Consider the following 17,115-nt stretch of genomic DNA (forward strand, 5'->3'; position numbering starts at 1 on the left):
CTGATCATTGATTAGCCACACAAGCTTAATAAAAGATTTGTGATGGGCTTTCTCAGCCTCTGCCTCTTTTCTTACCCAGCTGTGGGTCACTCACCTCAAGCTTCACCCTTCTTGAGCTGTGGAAGCACGTTCCTCTTGACTGCTCTGGGCAAGTTCCAGCTTGAGCCAGGCATGTGTCTGTATTTTATTCCCTTCTCAGCAAAAATGCTTGGAATATGCCAGTGCAGAGGCACAGGATGAAGACAGCACTGCTTGTGGTATGACAGGACAGGGGACTTCTGCTCTCCATCCCAGATGTCACCAGGGCTCGGAACCAGCCCCAAAGCCAGCTGTGCTGCAGAACAACCCGGCGGTGGAACAGAAACCCCCAGAGCCAGCACCTCTTTTTGTACAATTGTTTATACAAATTCAACAAAGGTAAAACTGCATCAGGAAGGTCTACGAAAACAACACAGTACAACAATGGCACTTATGAATGCAGAATTTTACAATCAGGAAATAACCATGTTATAAACCTTAAATGAGAACTCAACTCACACTTCAAAGAAAGAGAGACTACGTTTGACCATTTATTCTACAGCTGGACTCACTGTATAAATTAATTTCATATTGAGTACAAGAGCTCATGCTACAGAGTGAAACCCTCCTATGTGCAAAAGCTGAAATTGGAATTTTTTTAAAATTTTGAGAAAAAGGTGATTTCTATACAGATAAAACTTGGCAAAGTGTTTTACTTCAACTATAATTTACACCTTATTTCCACAACATGCTTATGTCACTTCTGAAGTATACAAAGCAGGATATAAACTTCCATTAAAACATGCTTTTAAGTTGAAAGTATTAACCTACTTTTCCTGACCTGGGCACGTTTGTAGATAGATACTGTCTACGAAGTATAGGTTAAGTTCTCGCCTACCATAAGTAAAGATAAAAATTGGCAATCAAAACCAAAACACTGGTAATGCATTCAAACATTGCATAAATAATTTTTAAACAATTTTTGTACAAAAATAGTTCTGCATAATGTAAGATGTAACAAAACAAAACGTGTTAAGAAGGCAGAAATGCAGTGCGTGGTCCACTCGAATGACACCAACTTCTTTTGTTGTTTGTTGTTGTTTTAAGAAATGAAAAGCAGAAATCAAATTTACACTACCAAGCACATGCTGTGGTACTTTAAATAACAGTATTTCTTGGAGATCAGTCGTCTTCCGGGTGTGAACAATTAGCATCAGTAACAGTCGCCTTATGGATTTGCATAAGAGCCAGTGCAGGACATCCCAGGTAGACTGAATTAGTGGCACAAGTTGAGATTCTTAACGTGGGTAGTTTCATGTTGCTCTCTCCTCAACAAGAGTTGTAAAATCCAATCGTGATATTTTTCCAATATTCCAAGTTCCCAATTGAAAATAAAATCCCTACGTGTTCTTAGTCCCTTCCCCCCCACCCCAGTATTTACACGTGTCCTTTAACTAACTCAGTTTTTGCAGAAGTTTTTCTTCCACTTGCCCAAAGGGAACACTTACTGACATCTCCGCGATGAACTGCTCGCAGCCTTCTTTTGTCACTTGCTTGCAGTACCTCAGGTCGATCTGGCAGATGTTTCCACAACGTTTGAAGTAAGACAGGCACTGGTCAGTAACCTTATTGCAGTCTGCAGGATGAAGGGGGGAAAAAACAAACCAAAGGGGAGAAGTTTATCAGTGTGTCTGGGTTTGTCCTCCAACACAGGAATGGTTTATCCACCGCCCCTGAAGTAGGTTTGTTTTGCTTCTCCCATGTTGCACTGGTGGGGAAATCACCCGGGCAGCCCCACCACCCCCTGATCCCCAACTCTGTTGTGTAAGCCATGAGATAAAGCCAAGCACGCCAGATGCAGCCTTGGAAAATCCCCAGTGGCGGATGAGTGAGGTACAACATGTGGCTCCCAGAAGGCAGCATTCCAGTCAGCTGGGAAAGGCTGGGAGGGATTACACCAGCACCACATCCAGCTGCTTAAATGGAGTCATAGGGGGGAGTGCCTGGGGGGGCAGGGGAAGAGCTGGAGAAACCACTTCCACCCAGAGTGTTCCACACAAGGCCAAGGGGCAATTCCCATCCTCCCCTTTCCCTGTGCTCATGTCGCTCACCTGATAAATTAATTTCCGTTAACGAATCCCGCGTGGTGGTTCCAACCGCGGTCAGCAGGTTAATAGACTGATCTGTCACATGGTTACAGTAACTGAGATTGAGTTTGGAGAGCAGGGGCATGTGCCTTATGATCAGCCGCAAAGAAGCATCCGTGATGTCCAGGCCAGCCAAGCGCAGCTCCACGATGTTCCGTAGTTTGCTCCGGTTGTCGATCTGACCTGGGAAGTGGAGGCAGCAGGTCACTCCCACAACTCCCAGCCCCTTTTGCAAACATCTGCAGATCTATATGAAATGCACTGTGACACACAACACTGCTGCCCTACATCAACTTCAGACGCTTTTGCCTGTCTGGAGCTTTGGAGGGGACATCAGCAGGAACACTTGGCTATTTTCGGAACAGGCAGGTGGACAAAACCACCTCCTGATTTCAAAACAAAAGGGATGAAAAATAACTGCAGGGGCCCAGCAGAATTACAAGTCGGGAATAAGCAGTAGGCTGTGCAGTGCATGCCAGAAAGCAGATCTGATTTGCTCAAAATTTCACCTGAGCTGATATCCGGGCGAATGTGGCATGACCCACAGAACTGCTCCTTCCCTGAACTGGAAGAAAGTGTTTCCATACTCTCTAAAGTACACCCGTTGCAGCCTGAAGAGAAGAAAGTCAGACAGAAAACCAGCACAGTGGCTCAGATGACTGTTCAGCAGCCAGAGAACACCACTCCTTACCCAGTGGCTTCCAGTGAGGTGTTGCAAGTCACTACTTTGAACACCTTGCATGTCAGCAAAGCCCAAACCCCACTGGTGCCAGCTGTGGGGGTCCCTGCCCACTTCCTCCAAGGAGGACTAGCAGAAGGTGCCACAGATGGTTGGGACACATCCCCACTCTCCTCCCGCCTGTTACCTGGCCGGTTGTCTGTGGGCGGTGACAAGAGGTCTCTCATTTGTGCGTCTTTCAGTCCTTCTGCCCACTGCACGTCCAGAGTTCGGAGTAACGGGCAACTGGAACTACAAAGTGCTGACACTGCTATCCACGAGCACCCTGATAACAGCAGGTCTCGAAGACCTGTGGATACAGAAGAAGTTGGAGCACATGACCCACCAAGAGAGACGCCCGTGGTGACTGGGTGAAGCCCAGTGCTGCTCTGGAAACAATCCCAGCTCTCCAGAGCAGGAGGAGGCCCCTTCAGGGTAAGCAGGGACCCTATAGGCCCCTTCCTGTCCAGCTCTGCCCTCTCCCATCATCTGGAACTTCATTACAGTGGGTGAGAGCAGCCCTCTCACCCCCCACCCTCCCCTCACACACCAGCACAGGCACTTTCCATAGCAGCAGCACCTGTTGATGAAGATCTGCTAATTAATTTCCTTAGCACATCAAGTAGCCATAAGGTAACTAATTTGGGGCCTGTTTTAACCTGCCTGTTGCTTCATTCCTACAGATCTACTCCTCTCCAAGGATATGAAGATCCCTGCAAATATTCCTCAGAGGTTGCAGTTTACACACAAACTGGTTTGCTAAATTCAATGAAATAGTCAAAAAAGCATCACTTACCTGGGAGTCTGTTGATAAGCCAGCTCAGCTGCTTTTTAGATATATTTGTCCAGCTAAGATCAAGGGTTACAGGCTGTCTCCTAATAATGCCACTAAGCATAAGTGGAGTGATGGATTTACAATGGTTTAAATCTATTTTGGTCCATAATCTTTTGTCACAGCACCTACCCAAAAAGAAACAAAATGCCAACAGCACTTAACTTGGCAGTTGTTTTTTTCATTCCTGCAAGACTTCAAAAAAGGTGTCATTAAACATTAGGGCAAACTAAGCATTTCACTGAATAACAGCAAAACCAAGGCTGAGCAGTGCAAAGGTAAGCACACCACCTCACAACACTATCTAGGTTTGAAGTTTCTCCAAACATACCATATAATAAAGCCTGGAATTATTTCCACAGAATTACAAGTGGCAACAACTTCGGATCCCATTTTAAGTCATCCCAGCACTTACTAAAATCAATCTTCTGATCTGAGGTCAAGCCACACCCCCTTGCTCACCTTTGAATATAGAGACTTGGTTTACATATTACTGTCCTGATTTCCCCTGTGCTTTCCTTACTTAAAACCAATGACTTTTGCAAAAAAGACCCCCCCTCCTCTCTTGTACTTGTGTCATTCCTGTCCACGTGGTTTAATGTCTTTTTAAGCTCTCTGTGGTTCTCTGAGGGCAACAAGTCCTAGTGAGTGGGCAAGATTCTGCATATTCTCATTTTTCCATTAGAAAATACAACACTGACGTGACAAAGGCCTGTGCCAACTTTCCGTGACTCTACAGAGGAGGTCCCTCCACACACATCATCTTGCACTGAGTTATCAGCCTCTCAACCTTCCTGTCACTCACCCTGTTTGTTACTAGACTGTGCCAGGAAGGAGGTTGTGAGGATCTGCCCAGCTGTGTGCACATTACAGTCCAATCCCAGATGACAGCCACCAAGAGGCTCCACTGCAAGTTCAGTGAAACACAGAATCTGTCCACTAAGGCTTCCATTGGCCATGTCAACGTTCACATTGGTGCCCCAAGCAGACACACAGTCAGTAAATACAATTAAGGAAGGATCCCACCATCAGCTCTGGTGCAGAACACCAACAGAAGCAGGCTTCACATACACTCTACAGGGAAACAATCAGCACAGACCTTCTGAGGAGAACACGGAGGGCACTGGGAGAGCTTCACTGTATCTCAATAGATATTTAATAGCTGGACTGAACAAACAATTACATTAGCAGTCAGCAAGTCCTGGGGGCAGAATGACACCAAGACTTACCATGACCTAGACTGTCCGTTCCAGCAGGCAGGAACACTGTGGTGTCCATCTACAGAACAGGCTGCTCTGGGGCCCTACAGCCCCAGCCTGCTGGCGCCAACGCTGACACGCACACACACGTTCCCAGTGGAGATGCTGTGAACTGCCATTTCTGAGACAGCATCAGCAGCCAGGCTATTTCTCTAGACACTGCTGGTCACCCCTTCCCCCTGGGCTCAGCACAGCTTCAGTGATGACCTGCACACCTCACAACTCTTCCAGAGACACTGGTGCCTCCATCACCCACTTCCCTTTCGAGTCCATCCCGCCACCCGCCAGCCCCAGCTGGGTTTCCCGCCCTCCTTACCATCTGTTCCAGGTCTTGCAAACTCTCATACAGATGCACAAGTCTCTATGACTGAGGTAGCTAAAGACAGCCATCCAGACTTCCCTCTGCATCACGTGGGCCGCCCCGTCATCCAGGGGGAGCGAGTCCGGAGGGGGGCTGATGGGAGGAGGCCGGATAACGTGCCGTTCCATCTGGATGCATTTGGGAGGAGAGAGCGAGGGCGGGGGCCGCGCGATTCCCCGGGGGGTGCTTCGCAGGCTGGGGATGAGCTGGTGCCTCAGCTCCCGGGGGGTCCCGTTTAACCCTTTGCTGAACCTATGGAGTCTCTCGCTGTTGTTCAATGCGCGCTTTGGCTCCTCATTCTCGCTCTCGGGTTCAGATTTGATGGGTTGGTGATTCTCGTTGGCAAGGCTGTTCTCGGTTTTTTGGATCTCCTGGTTGAGCTCCTTGCTGAGCTCCTTGCTCAGTTCCTTATTGGGAAGCCGCCTTTTCCGCCTCATCTTGAACTTCTTCTTGTCCCTGGGCTCAGCGCCCTCTGTGCTGGGACCCGCAGTGGGCGAGCTGGACCGTGACTGGTCACTATCCTTGGACCTGGGAGGTGCTTCTGCCAGGTCATCCTCGGGCTCCTGCTTCAGGCGCCGCAGGGGCTTGATCATGGCCGTCCGGTCATCCGGCGCCTTCCACGATCGCCGCTGGAAAGGAAGAGACAAGGGCTGACTGTTTGAGCAAGGAGTTGCTCAGCAATCCTGCACATGCTGATGCTCTGCACAGGCAGCGCTGCCCAGGCGGGTCGGGCTGACTGCCAGCACAGGCCCCACCCATCTCACACAAGGGTACATTCACCGGCCAAAGGTATCAAGTTCAAGTGCCATCACACGGATGAGGAGTCCAGCCACTGGCTCTCTGGACTCCAGTGGAGTGAGAAATGCATTTATTCATCAGGAATAATTCTGCAGATTTAAGGGCCTTACTTGTTACATAGCAGACAATTCATAACAGAAGATTAGCAGCACACTACAGACAGCTTTTTCCCCAGCAGGCCAGAACAAACCAGGCTTGGGACACCTTCACTGGGCAAAGCATCCACTGTAATCACTGGCTGATGTGCACTCATGCCCCGTGGCCAAAAGCTCAGCTTCTGGAACCTGAATTGCCATCACCGACTCGCTCTGTGTGCACACTCACAGCCCCATTTCACTACATTCCAGCTGCTCCTTTATATCCTGCCAAACTCTGCTCCTCTTCTCAAGCTTCCCCCAGACCCAGCACATGCAGAAAGGGGAACATGACAGGCCTGACACCCTGCTAGCCTGACAAGACCTCATGCTGACACCATCTCCAACACAACCTGAGCTGGCACCTTCTCCCCTGCCCCGGTCACTGCTCAGAACAGCAAACTGCACTTCCCTTCCTGGCACTAATCAAATCTCTCTTTGATGCACACCAGATCAAACCATGAGAGATGTACAAACCAAGAGCGGGGAAGACTTCAAGTCTAATCTGATCACTACAAGCAAGAAAGAAGCCACCAACTGTTAAAATGAAATAGCTCTAATAAGAAGAGATCTGCATTGGCAAGAAAAGGGGAACTGCTGTGAGCACACTTGTTACATCTGAAGGTCTATGCTCTGCAATAAACGAATTGGATCAAGGCAGTGGATGTGCTCCTGGGCTTCAGACTGCGGCACACAGCAGAGAAAGCTGATCACCCTGTCTTTAAATTAACATATTATGAAGTGAGAGGTCACCCTACATTAATGACAGGTTAGAATAAAAGAATTTCAACACCCAACTGCTGTCGGCTTGCAGCATCCTTCACACAGAGCACTGAGGAGCACTCAGTTTAAAGGTATTTGCCTCCTATAACTGTGCCACATCAGAGCTAATCAATACTTGTGTGCCAGGTCATCCCTGGGGTGTCAAGCAGGGGACCCTGGGGACATGCTGTGGTACAGACTGCTGGGTAGGGGCAGATTCAATCCCACAGGAAGAGTGAAACACCAGTATAGAAACAGAATTTTATTCCTTGGGCCATCAAACCCAGCCTGGTGCTGTATTTCAATAAGGGACACCAGAAGAGAAAATATAAAACCAGACACTGCAGCTAAACTGTCCTGGAGTGTAAAGGTTTCCATGAGAGAGATACTCTGTAATTTCAAGATGTAAATGGGATAATAACAATGCCTGCAGTGACACAGGACATGACTGATAGTGAAAGTGGCTCACCATTCAGCTCCCAAGAGGAGAGGGAATTAAAAGGGATTGAGAACACATCTATTAAAACGGCAAAGTACCTTCTTCCTGAGGAGTTTGTCTTCCTTTCCAAGTTTTAGCTGTTGGAAGAAAGAAGAGTAAAAACCCCAAAACATGACATTTGCTGTGCTGTCTGATAAAGGCCTGGCAATCCACTGTGCCTTCCTCACACACTGAGGGACTATCATGGAGCAATTCCAGCCATCCATAAACACTAAGGTAAGTCCAAAGGGAGGGGAATGGGAAAGCATGGCCAGAAAGCAGGTGTGTATAAACTGGCATAGTGCATTTTGCTCTCTCATCCCAGCAAAGCAACTCCCATCAGAGGGTCAGGTCTGGGGGGCAGACTGCCTGCTACACATGCAACCAAACCAGCCTGACTCTGAATTTCAAGCCATCAGCCACTTACTCATGAGACACATTCAATCTACGTCCTCACTTCTACCTCTGCAAAGCTGCTTTTTTATATAGTCCAACTACCACATTTTGCAATCCACATGACAAATCAGACTCTTCCTGCCTGGCCCAAGAGCTCCGACTGTTACATTCGGGGAAAAGCTGCCTGCATTGCTGCTGTGAGCAGCTCCTCCTCTCTGCAGGCTACAGAACTTGTCACTTCCAAAGGTCCTCTGAGGGGCTGGCAGTAGCATCGATCCCTGAATCAGCTACAAAACAAGCTGCTCTGCGCCACCAAGTGGATAAAGATGAAAAAGTTTCCATTAAAAATTGATTTTCACCCGGTTCCTACTCCAAGCATCTTGTAAGGACTTTTTAATTACAGTGGGTTTTACAGTATTTAGAACAAAACAGCAGCCACAGCCCAGTGTTTCTTGCCTCTGAACACCCACCCGAGTGTCACTGCTCAAACCACTGTCCTGTTGGACCAGCAGTTTTCAGAAAGGAAGGTAAACCATGCCAGTTTCTTTTGTAACAATCTGGTATTTCAAGAGGAGCTACAAGGCAGAAGGCAAGAGACATCAGCCCCAGCCATCCCATCCCACAGCCATCCCACACTCATCTGTGGAAGCACATGGAGAGGTCTGTCATACCCGCTTCCTCATGGTGGGTTCCTGGGGCTTCTCAAATTTCCTCTTCCTCCACAGATGCACTTCGTCTGACTTCCTCCTCAGTATTGAGTCAACTTGAGTCTTTTTGGAATGTTCCTCCGATTTCCGCCTGGGAGTTTCTTCACAGTCCCCTTTCCTTTTTGCAGCATCTGTCACCTCCTTGTTGTCTCTGTTCATTTTCTGCTCCTTCAGCAACGAGCCAGGCAGATTTGACGCGTACTTGAATCCTGGTCCGCGCTTTTGCTTGTAGGCCAAAGAGACACAAAACACAAACAAACTTTATACCTTGTGCCTTCCTCGCCTCCTTATCCAAGTCATCCCCAACACTGGCGAGTTGAACACTTTGTAACAATTATTACCAACGAGTTAAAGTAGTTTCAACCTTCATAAAATTCTTTTTGTAACTACAGGCTTGACAGTGTCTGCTCAGTTTGCAAAGAAATAATGTTTCACTAATTCCAAGACATTCCAGGTTTTGCATAATTGCTTTTGGATTTATGTTTTTTTTAAAGCATTTTCATTTTAGAAATTAACATGCAGCAGTGCACAGAACTAACTTAAATATTCCCCAGGTTATGGGTGAAATGTTGGGAACTAGAAAAACTATTCAAGAATAGAAAGCCATCAGCTTATTTCCTTTCAACTAAACTGAATTAAGCACAAAATGAAAAGCTGGTATTGAGCAAAATTATATCTGCAAGCCAGAGGGAATGTTTGAGATCTTGTATCTCATTCCAGCACCACTTATTCCCATTAAACTCACTTTTCCAGTTTTCCCTGCATGGTTGCACTTTGGACACTCCCAGCAGTTCGGCAGCTCATCGTTAACCACACCATCCGATTCCTTCACCTGGTGAGAGAAGCACAACTCAATTCACAATTGTGCTGCAAAAAGCTGCAGAAGTCCACAGGGAGATCATCTGGAGGCATTTGGGACAGTTCATGATTTTCTCTGATCCACTGCCGCCCTCCTCAATGGCTGCAGAAAAGCAGCACAGATCACTGCAGGTGCTGCACCATCCTGCTGGTGCTGAGCAAGCCCTTGGTCCTGCATCAACACCCTTCTGACCATGTGAAGAGGGGAGGAAAGCATGCTGGCCAAGCTGGTATCTGACAAAGGGTTGAGGGTCAGGGCTTTTGTGAAGGTCAGTGACAATCCCAGTTAAAACACAGCTCTTGCAAAAAAACAAACTGACCCCAAAACAACAAAAAAACAATCCAAACCAAAAACCCCCAAACCCAGGCTTGCCATCTCCAAATGTCCTCTCACACCCTTCATTTGCAAAGTTCAGTCCTGTTCCATCCCCCCCCTCCAAGCAAGGCACAGCCTGATCTTCTAACAGGAAGGGATTTTTCCCATACCCACACTCTCACACACATTAATACTGTTTGGCATTTTTAGAAGCAAATCACCGTGCATTGTAATCAACTGTTCCTTAAAATATTTTTCTTTATGGATCAGAACTAGCAGTCCTGTGCCTTCAGCCCTCAAGCCCACGTGCCAATAAAAATGAGGGTTGCCAAGTCCACCAGAGAACAGGCACTTTTTTTCCACAAGACTGGACACATTCCAGCATTTTTTAAGGTTTCCCAGACCCACAGTTACCCAGCTAATGCAAGGGAAATGTTTACTACTTCACTACCTCCAAGAGACTGAAATTTTATTTTTTGAAAGAGAAGACAGACACTCAGTGTTGTTACACTACAACAACAGCAGAAGTCCTGCCCCACACAGCTGAAAAGCTGCTGGTTTCTGTATTTCCACATAGGAGCCTCCATTACTTTCCAAACAGGAGTCAGGTCTTTCTGAAAAGACGTTTCTGTGAATGAAGCAGGATGGAAAGTAGAACCGAGGTAAAAACACCCTCCACATAAAGACATATGCTCACTGATGGCATGTTCACGTGTAAGGGTTTAGTTATATAGTCAGAAAAAAGCCGGGGGAGGAGGGGGAAGGGGGGATAAAAAGAGAGAAATATTAATTTATTACTATTGTAGACAAGAAAAACATGCTGCTGTCAAGACAAGTAGCTGGACACTGGCATCAGCAGCACAGGAGCAGGAGGCTGCTGCTGAAACAGGCAGGGGCAGAGATCTGCAGATTTTCCATGTTTCTGAAACATTTCCTCCTCTTCTCCCAGCTCAGCAATAACATACAGGCTGTGCAGAAGCCAGCCCTCAGTTTTAGGGCAACTGCTTCCTCAAGTCCCTGAGCCAGACAGCAGCCATTCTAGTTTCACCATCTAGCTGGAGTGATGACATGTCAGTCTCTCTCTCAGCAAGTCTACTGGAGTTAATAAATGAGTAAATGAAGTGGGCAGAATTTAAATACTGGTTTTATCACAACTGTGTGCCTTTGAACCTTCTTTCCCATGGTAGGTGTAAGATACTCCAGGAGTTGTTGTATACATCTCTGCCTCAGGGGAACAATTCCTGGCCCAAGCCCAAGTTGGGAACAAGTTATTTCCCGCACTGAATATAGAATAAATGCTACTGAAGGCAAAGCATTGCAGCTCTGTCCCTTCTGTGAAGTTTAAGGAACTGAACAGATGTGAGGAACTGTAAGCAAGCTAATTAGACACACACAAACCTGCCACTGAATCTGTCCCAAGCCTTTCAGGCTGGGTGGGAGCCAGTTCCAAGTGTTTGCTACAAACAGCAGGTGGGTGTCTGAGCCACAGCGTGAGGCCTCTTCACAAACCTACCTGCAGCACGAGGTCAGCAATTCAGGAAGTCTGAAGATGAGACTATGCTACTGGGAAGTGGTCTTGTTAAGGAACAGAGACCCCAGGATGCTGATCTGACAGCACTGGGTGAGAGCTGTGAATTCTGGAACAGCACAGGCAGCACCACACACCTGGGCTGCAGCCACAGACAGCACTGCAGCTGCACTGGAAGGGGTCTTGGTATTTTTACTATTCTGACAAGGCACCCAAATATTCCCTTTTTTGTCATTATCCTGTAATATGAAAAAGAACAGGCTCCTACCGGGGAAAATGAACCTCTTCTCATGGAAGCAGCATCAGCTCCTGCACTGGCTCACACCTGGGAACCAGCATTACCAGCAATTCCACACGCAACAAGAAAAATTCATCAGGATCACTTCAACTCAAAGGCTCTATAACCACAAAAGGCAACATTCCTCTGAAAATCTCACTGGCTCCCTCTGGAAACAATGCTGCACTTACAAAGTGCTCGCCAGGATCCTTTCTGTAAGGAACTCCTCAGCAAAATGAGTAGTTGTGTTGGTTTTATGTTTTCCAGGAAAGAAGCATGTCAGAACCTCTCTGACACTTCTCAGTGCATGGAACATCCTGGCTGACCTTAGCATGGTTCCAGCACAAGCACCTCACATGCTCTGGCACCTGGGGCTCCCCAGAAGCTCCTCAAGGCTGTGAGTGTGGCACAACACATGCACCTGAGTAAACCTACATCTCAGAGAGGTCACCCTCTGGTTCTGTTTCTTCATGGAGAAAACCCACCACAAACACATACAGCCAGCTGGGAAGCTGGAAGAGGATAGGACTTCAAACCAGGAAGAACCTGCCCTGGAGGACACATTATCCACTGCATGTGCCAAACTACTCCACAAGCTTTGGAGATTTGTCTTGGAGAGAATTAACTCCACATGAGAATAAATCAGGAAAGTGCACTCCTCCCTCCACCGATCCAGTTTATTCCAGTCTCTCCCAAAACGACACTTGCCAGACATTTAATTGGAGATGAGTGACAGCTCTCAGGTCCTGCTGCCTCTACTGAGTAGGACAGGAAGGACCAGGGATTTTCTCTTGATGGGCAGCCCAATCAGCTGCCCTGGAGCTGTGTCTGCATTCAAAGGCACACACAGACTATTTATGGGCTCCATCCTCTGGGCTCAAGCTCATGTCAAAGGCTCCACCAACATGTAAACACTGCAACAGATTTTTGTCTTGCAGAAAATCACAGAATCTAGGAATAAAGAGCCAGGAGGGATCCAAGGACTGCATTTCCCTTTTTGCCGTTTCCCTGTGCCTTCCAAGAAGATTCTAAAATCCTACCAGTGCCCTTTTGTCTCAGTAAATAAGCAGTACCAGCTACCCCACCGTTTCAGCTCAACAGAAGCATTTAGAAATTAAAATACAAGACACAGAAGGCACACTGTCAATCTCCCACTGCTTAATGTTCAGAAACACCCAAAGCAAAATTGTTCCTAGTTACCAAAACAGCCCTCAGAACACCACATATGCACAGAAGAACAAACAGCACTTGCTTGATTTCACAGATCTGACCCACATCCTGTGCAAATAGTCCCAAATGTGGTATGGGGAGAGGAAACCATACATGAACTGCCACTAGACAGTAATTGTGTCCTCTGGACTCAGCCATGAAGTGTCAGTGAGAGGGCACAGTAAGATAGGGGAGCACAGGGCACCTTCAGGGAGGACTGGAATAGCACAGCAGCAGCTACCGGCCAAAACTGAGCTACCTCTGAAAACGAGCAGCTCCTTCCCCTGCTTCATCAGCCCCCAAAGTCTTGTTTAAAGCAGAACCAAGCAAGCAAAGCTCCCTTTCAGAGCCAATCTGTGAGCACCAATTTCATGAATCAGGGAGACAGCCACAGTTCTGGTTTGCCAGACACCTACTTTCTGCACTGATAAATGACACACAGAACTTGGTGCAAGATTATGTACAGAGCAAGAAAAATAAGAGGCCAGGAGAGAGTCACCCCAGGCCTGCATAAGGAACATCCCTCTCCTCCCAGAGATCCCAGAAGGACCAAAAGCTGCTTTCTGGGGCATGGTGTGTCAGAGTACATTTGCTTTGGCAAATCACTTTAACCGTAAACAAATCAGCAACAGGAAATGGCTGATCAGCTGCAACAAACCAGCTCTGGAGAAAAGAGGCTTCTACATGCTAATACAGAAAGACATGCCCAAATATCACACTTTTGTTACCAGCAGAGACTATAGCTGCTCACAGGACTCAAGTCAGCCAAGGGTGAGCACACCTGCAGCCTGAAACTCGCTCATTTTGTTCTCCAGAGTTGTGGTCTTCCTACTGCAACATTTGTTCATAACATCTTCAAAGCCAGCTGCCCCTGCAAGGCACATCTGTGCCTGGACAGTGATGAACAGCAACCTGCTCATTTGCATATTGTGGCACCACAGGAAGGAGCTACTGATACAGGGGACTGGGACTAACTCATCCCCAAGTACAGGCAGATGTCTCCGTCCTCTTGAGCTTCCCATCCCAACTGAAACTCCTCACTTCCTTCAACAAGAGGCAAAAAGAAAAAACAAAACAAAAACCACAAGACATTTGCATGCAGACACAGTTCAGAGGCTGCTCAAAGCCAGAGTCTCAGCTTACAGGAGATGCTGGTTTCATCAGAGGATCCCCACCTGCCCATCAGGGCTGTGTGTGCCATGGCTGTCACCCTGCCTCTCACACCACCTCTTTGCTCTCTTCAGTTTCCCAAGATGAACATGTCAAAGTTTTCCAATTCCTGTGCACTACTTTTACATTAAGGTGATAACTAATCCAGTTCTTGTTTCCAACAGGTATCACATCCTTGTACTCACCTTAAGGCATCCTGGGTGTATGATTTCATTACAAATGGAGCATTCCATTAGCATGAGATTAAACTTGCTCTCCTCCTCTTCCACGGTGTCCTCTTTCCCAGCCTCTCCACACACCAGACACACAGCAGTATGAGGCAACACCGGCTGTTTACACAGATCAGAAAGAAGTCTTGGTCAGGACACAGAAGACACATGGAAACATAAGAACTCAAAAGTGCATTTACAGTATCCTCATTTCAAAGAGGAGACAAATAAAGATCAATTGTGCAAACTGCTGAAGGCTCCAGCCCAGCAGAGCAACGAGGGCAAGAAAAACTTGGGGCTGGGTACCCAGAACAACCACTAAGGGATGTTTCATGGAATGAAAGCATCCTCCTTGTAGCAACCCAGATTCATGGAACATCCCAGGGTGGATGGAAGTTATTTTTGTGGGTCCCTTGAATCTACAAGCTGACACAGACATTGGCATGCAAGCCACTTCACTAGGGGACAATGGGAGGGAAAGGATGCAACCTAGAACATCACTATTCACATCCATGAAGCTTCACAATCTGACTAGTAATTTGGCACTCCCAGATTTCACAAGCAGGGCAGACAGATGTTATGGGACCCAATCCAGGTCTCACAGCAAGGCCGCAACAGAACCAAGAACAGACCTTTTCCTGACTGACAATCTATTATCTAGGGCCCTGCTCCCAGCCTGAGCATTCCAAAAAGCCCTGCACAGACACTTAAAAAGAGAAGTTCTCTTGTGCAAATGTCACAAGTGAGAGAAGTGCACTGATTATTTTTTTTGGTCTTTTGCTGAGGCAGAAAAGGAACTGCAGCATCACACATCTGTCACCCATGTCAAAGCCCTCAATACCAGTCTAATTAAAAAGCCACCTTTGTGCTAATGAGGAACAAACTTCTGGTTTGTGGCAGTAAGGTATAAGCCTCATAACAAGAAAGAAAAGGAAGATCCTCACAAGAACCTGCTGTAAGGTGAAATGCAATCAATTAGGTTGCACATCCTTAACTGCTAAGCAGCCAGAAGCAGAGACGTGGCTTCTCACAGCAAGGATCTCTTGTAGACGGAGTAAATAAAATCCAGAAGTGGACACTTGCACAAACCACATCTATGCAGCAACAGTGCATCCTTTGGCAAGTTTCAGAGAGGGAAATACCTGGCTGGAGTAAGCCATTACAGAGGGCAGTGTGCCGCCCCACACACCAACATCTGATACACGAGCCACAACAACCCCTTCCTGCTTTCTCATGCCAGTACTTACCCACACTCCACTTTAAAAGCATTTTGCACATGCTGTCCTCCAAGCACAAAATAGGAATCACCAGGACCCCATTCCACCACCAGGTAAACCAGAAGAAAACCTTACCAGAGCCATAAGAGCTCTGTCCACTTGTTTTGTCTGATCTCCCACACAAGGACTTATACCCACACACATCAACAACCATCCCAGGAGCAGTACAGGTTTTCTTGCTGGCAGCAAGTGCCTAGAGACTCCTGGGTGCCCCAACGAGCCCTTTCCCACTGAGGGGCTGGAACTATAGCCATGCTGTCAACAACTCCTGCTCCCAGCACAGAGCCCCACACTCCCTTCAGACCTATTTGATGCAGCATTAAGTGTCCCAGGCATTCCTGCTTCCCTTCCTGATTGAACCAGTGAGCCAAAGGAGTTTCCTGTTCTCTGAACAGCAGTACAGGCTCTCTTAAGGCTCAGAATTTAATGAAAGCCTGCGTCTAGTTAATATTGTCAAAGTTATTAACCAGAGGAAAGCACAATCCCAGAACTGTAGGGATCATTACTTCCAGAGCCATACTTCACTGTTTTGGGTTGGTTTTTTTTTTGGCTGGAAGCTGCTGGATAGGTACCACAATATATTGCTAATGCAATTGCTAGAGAACATAATGAAGAAGAGTAGAGCCAATAGGATTGCTCATAGAAATGTAGAGCACCATTAAAAGTTACAACAGTTCCACCTGTTCATTTTCTGTGCTTTTGCTGCTCTCAGAAGGTCTGCAGTACTCCCCCTGCCATCTACATGAACAGGAACCTATGAATGGCAGAGATATCTTCTTGAGTGCACGCAAGGGTGGGACAAGGAACCAGAGTGCCCCAGCTGCTAAGTCCTGTGCTCTAACCACAGCTCCTGGATATCACACTGCAGATACCAAGAAAAATACTTCTTCAACAGAAGAGAAGGGATGACTACTCTCGGCCAAAAGAGAACTTAGTTCATCTCCAAAAGGCTCAGCCTGTCTATCAAGAGTGAAACAGCTTAGTATGAAAGTTTCCTTCATCAGTCAGGACAAGAAAGCACACTGCAGCCCTAATTTAATCCCTCCACTAAAAAGGCAGCATGATTTCACTATTTCTTCCCCCTGGAGAATAATAAATTCTTCATCCATGCTGTTCAATTCATGACACACTCCAGGAAATCAAGTGTTCAAAGAAAAGACACTTGAGCTACAAAAGCACTCTGTGGAAAGGTAGATATTCTGTGTACTTTACTGAAAGATCCAGCAGAGCTGAATCCAATCCTGTGTCAAGAGTAGGTCATGGCTTGGAACAGGACATGGAGTGAGCTACCAGGAGCAACTACAGGAAACTACTGAAGTGCTTATCAGTTTTTTATCAGTGTCATTTAATGACAAGCTGTTTAATGACTCCAGTTTCCTCAGCAGAATTAAAGAAAAAAACCCACAACTTTAAGTGAAAGGAATTGTAACAAGAGCTAAGAGAAATCAGTATAGATGGGGTGATACTTCAGTTATGAATAAACAACATTCCTTTATTAAAAAAACAACAACAATAAACCAAAAGAGAAAATCAAACCCTTAACAAGAGCATAAACAACACCTTCCAAAGAATTAAGAGAAAAGCTAAAGCTGATCTCTATCCTTCTGTGGGGGCACTGCAGACACAAGATCTGAGCAGAAGCTCCACAATAGTCAGTATGA

At 46.8% G+C, this 17,115-nt stretch overlaps 1 protein-coding gene across 2 annotated transcripts in view; it reads right to left on the minus strand.

Annotated features, from left to right (window-relative positions):
• Positions 1-383: 383 nt before the first annotated feature.
• The window catches only part of KDM2B (lysine demethylase 2B), a 110,938-nt gene continuing 94,206 nt past the window's right edge, over positions 384-17,115 (minus strand). The window contains exons 14-23 of one of the 2 annotated variants that reach the window (XM_051634418.1): positions 14,154-14,297; positions 9,356-9,442; positions 8,575-8,835; positions 7,567-7,605; positions 5,291-5,964; positions 3,680-3,843; positions 3,032-3,193; positions 2,675-2,776; positions 2,130-2,348; positions 384-1,654 (exon numbers count right to left, since the gene is read on the minus strand). In XM_051634418.1, coding sequence (XP_051490378.1) covers positions 1,473-1,654; positions 2,130-2,348; positions 2,675-2,776; positions 3,032-3,193; positions 3,680-3,843; positions 5,291-5,964; positions 7,567-7,605; positions 8,575-8,835; positions 9,356-9,442; positions 14,154-14,297 — 2,034 coding nt within the window. In that variant the 3' untranslated portion in view covers positions 384-1,472. The remainder of the gene's footprint in view (positions 1,655-2,129; positions 2,349-2,674; positions 2,777-3,031; positions 3,194-3,679; positions 3,844-5,290; positions 5,965-7,566; positions 7,606-8,574; positions 8,836-9,355; positions 9,443-14,153; positions 14,298-17,115) is intronic. The other variant, XM_051634419.1, reaches the window with a different exon arrangement.

This window comes from Apus apus, chromosome 16 (genome assembly GCF_020740795.1).
Source record: "Apus apus isolate bApuApu2 chromosome 16, bApuApu2.pri.cur, whole genome shotgun sequence".
In the NCBI taxonomy this organism is placed as follows: domain Eukaryota; kingdom Metazoa; phylum Chordata; class Aves; order Apodiformes; family Apodidae; genus Apus; species Apus apus.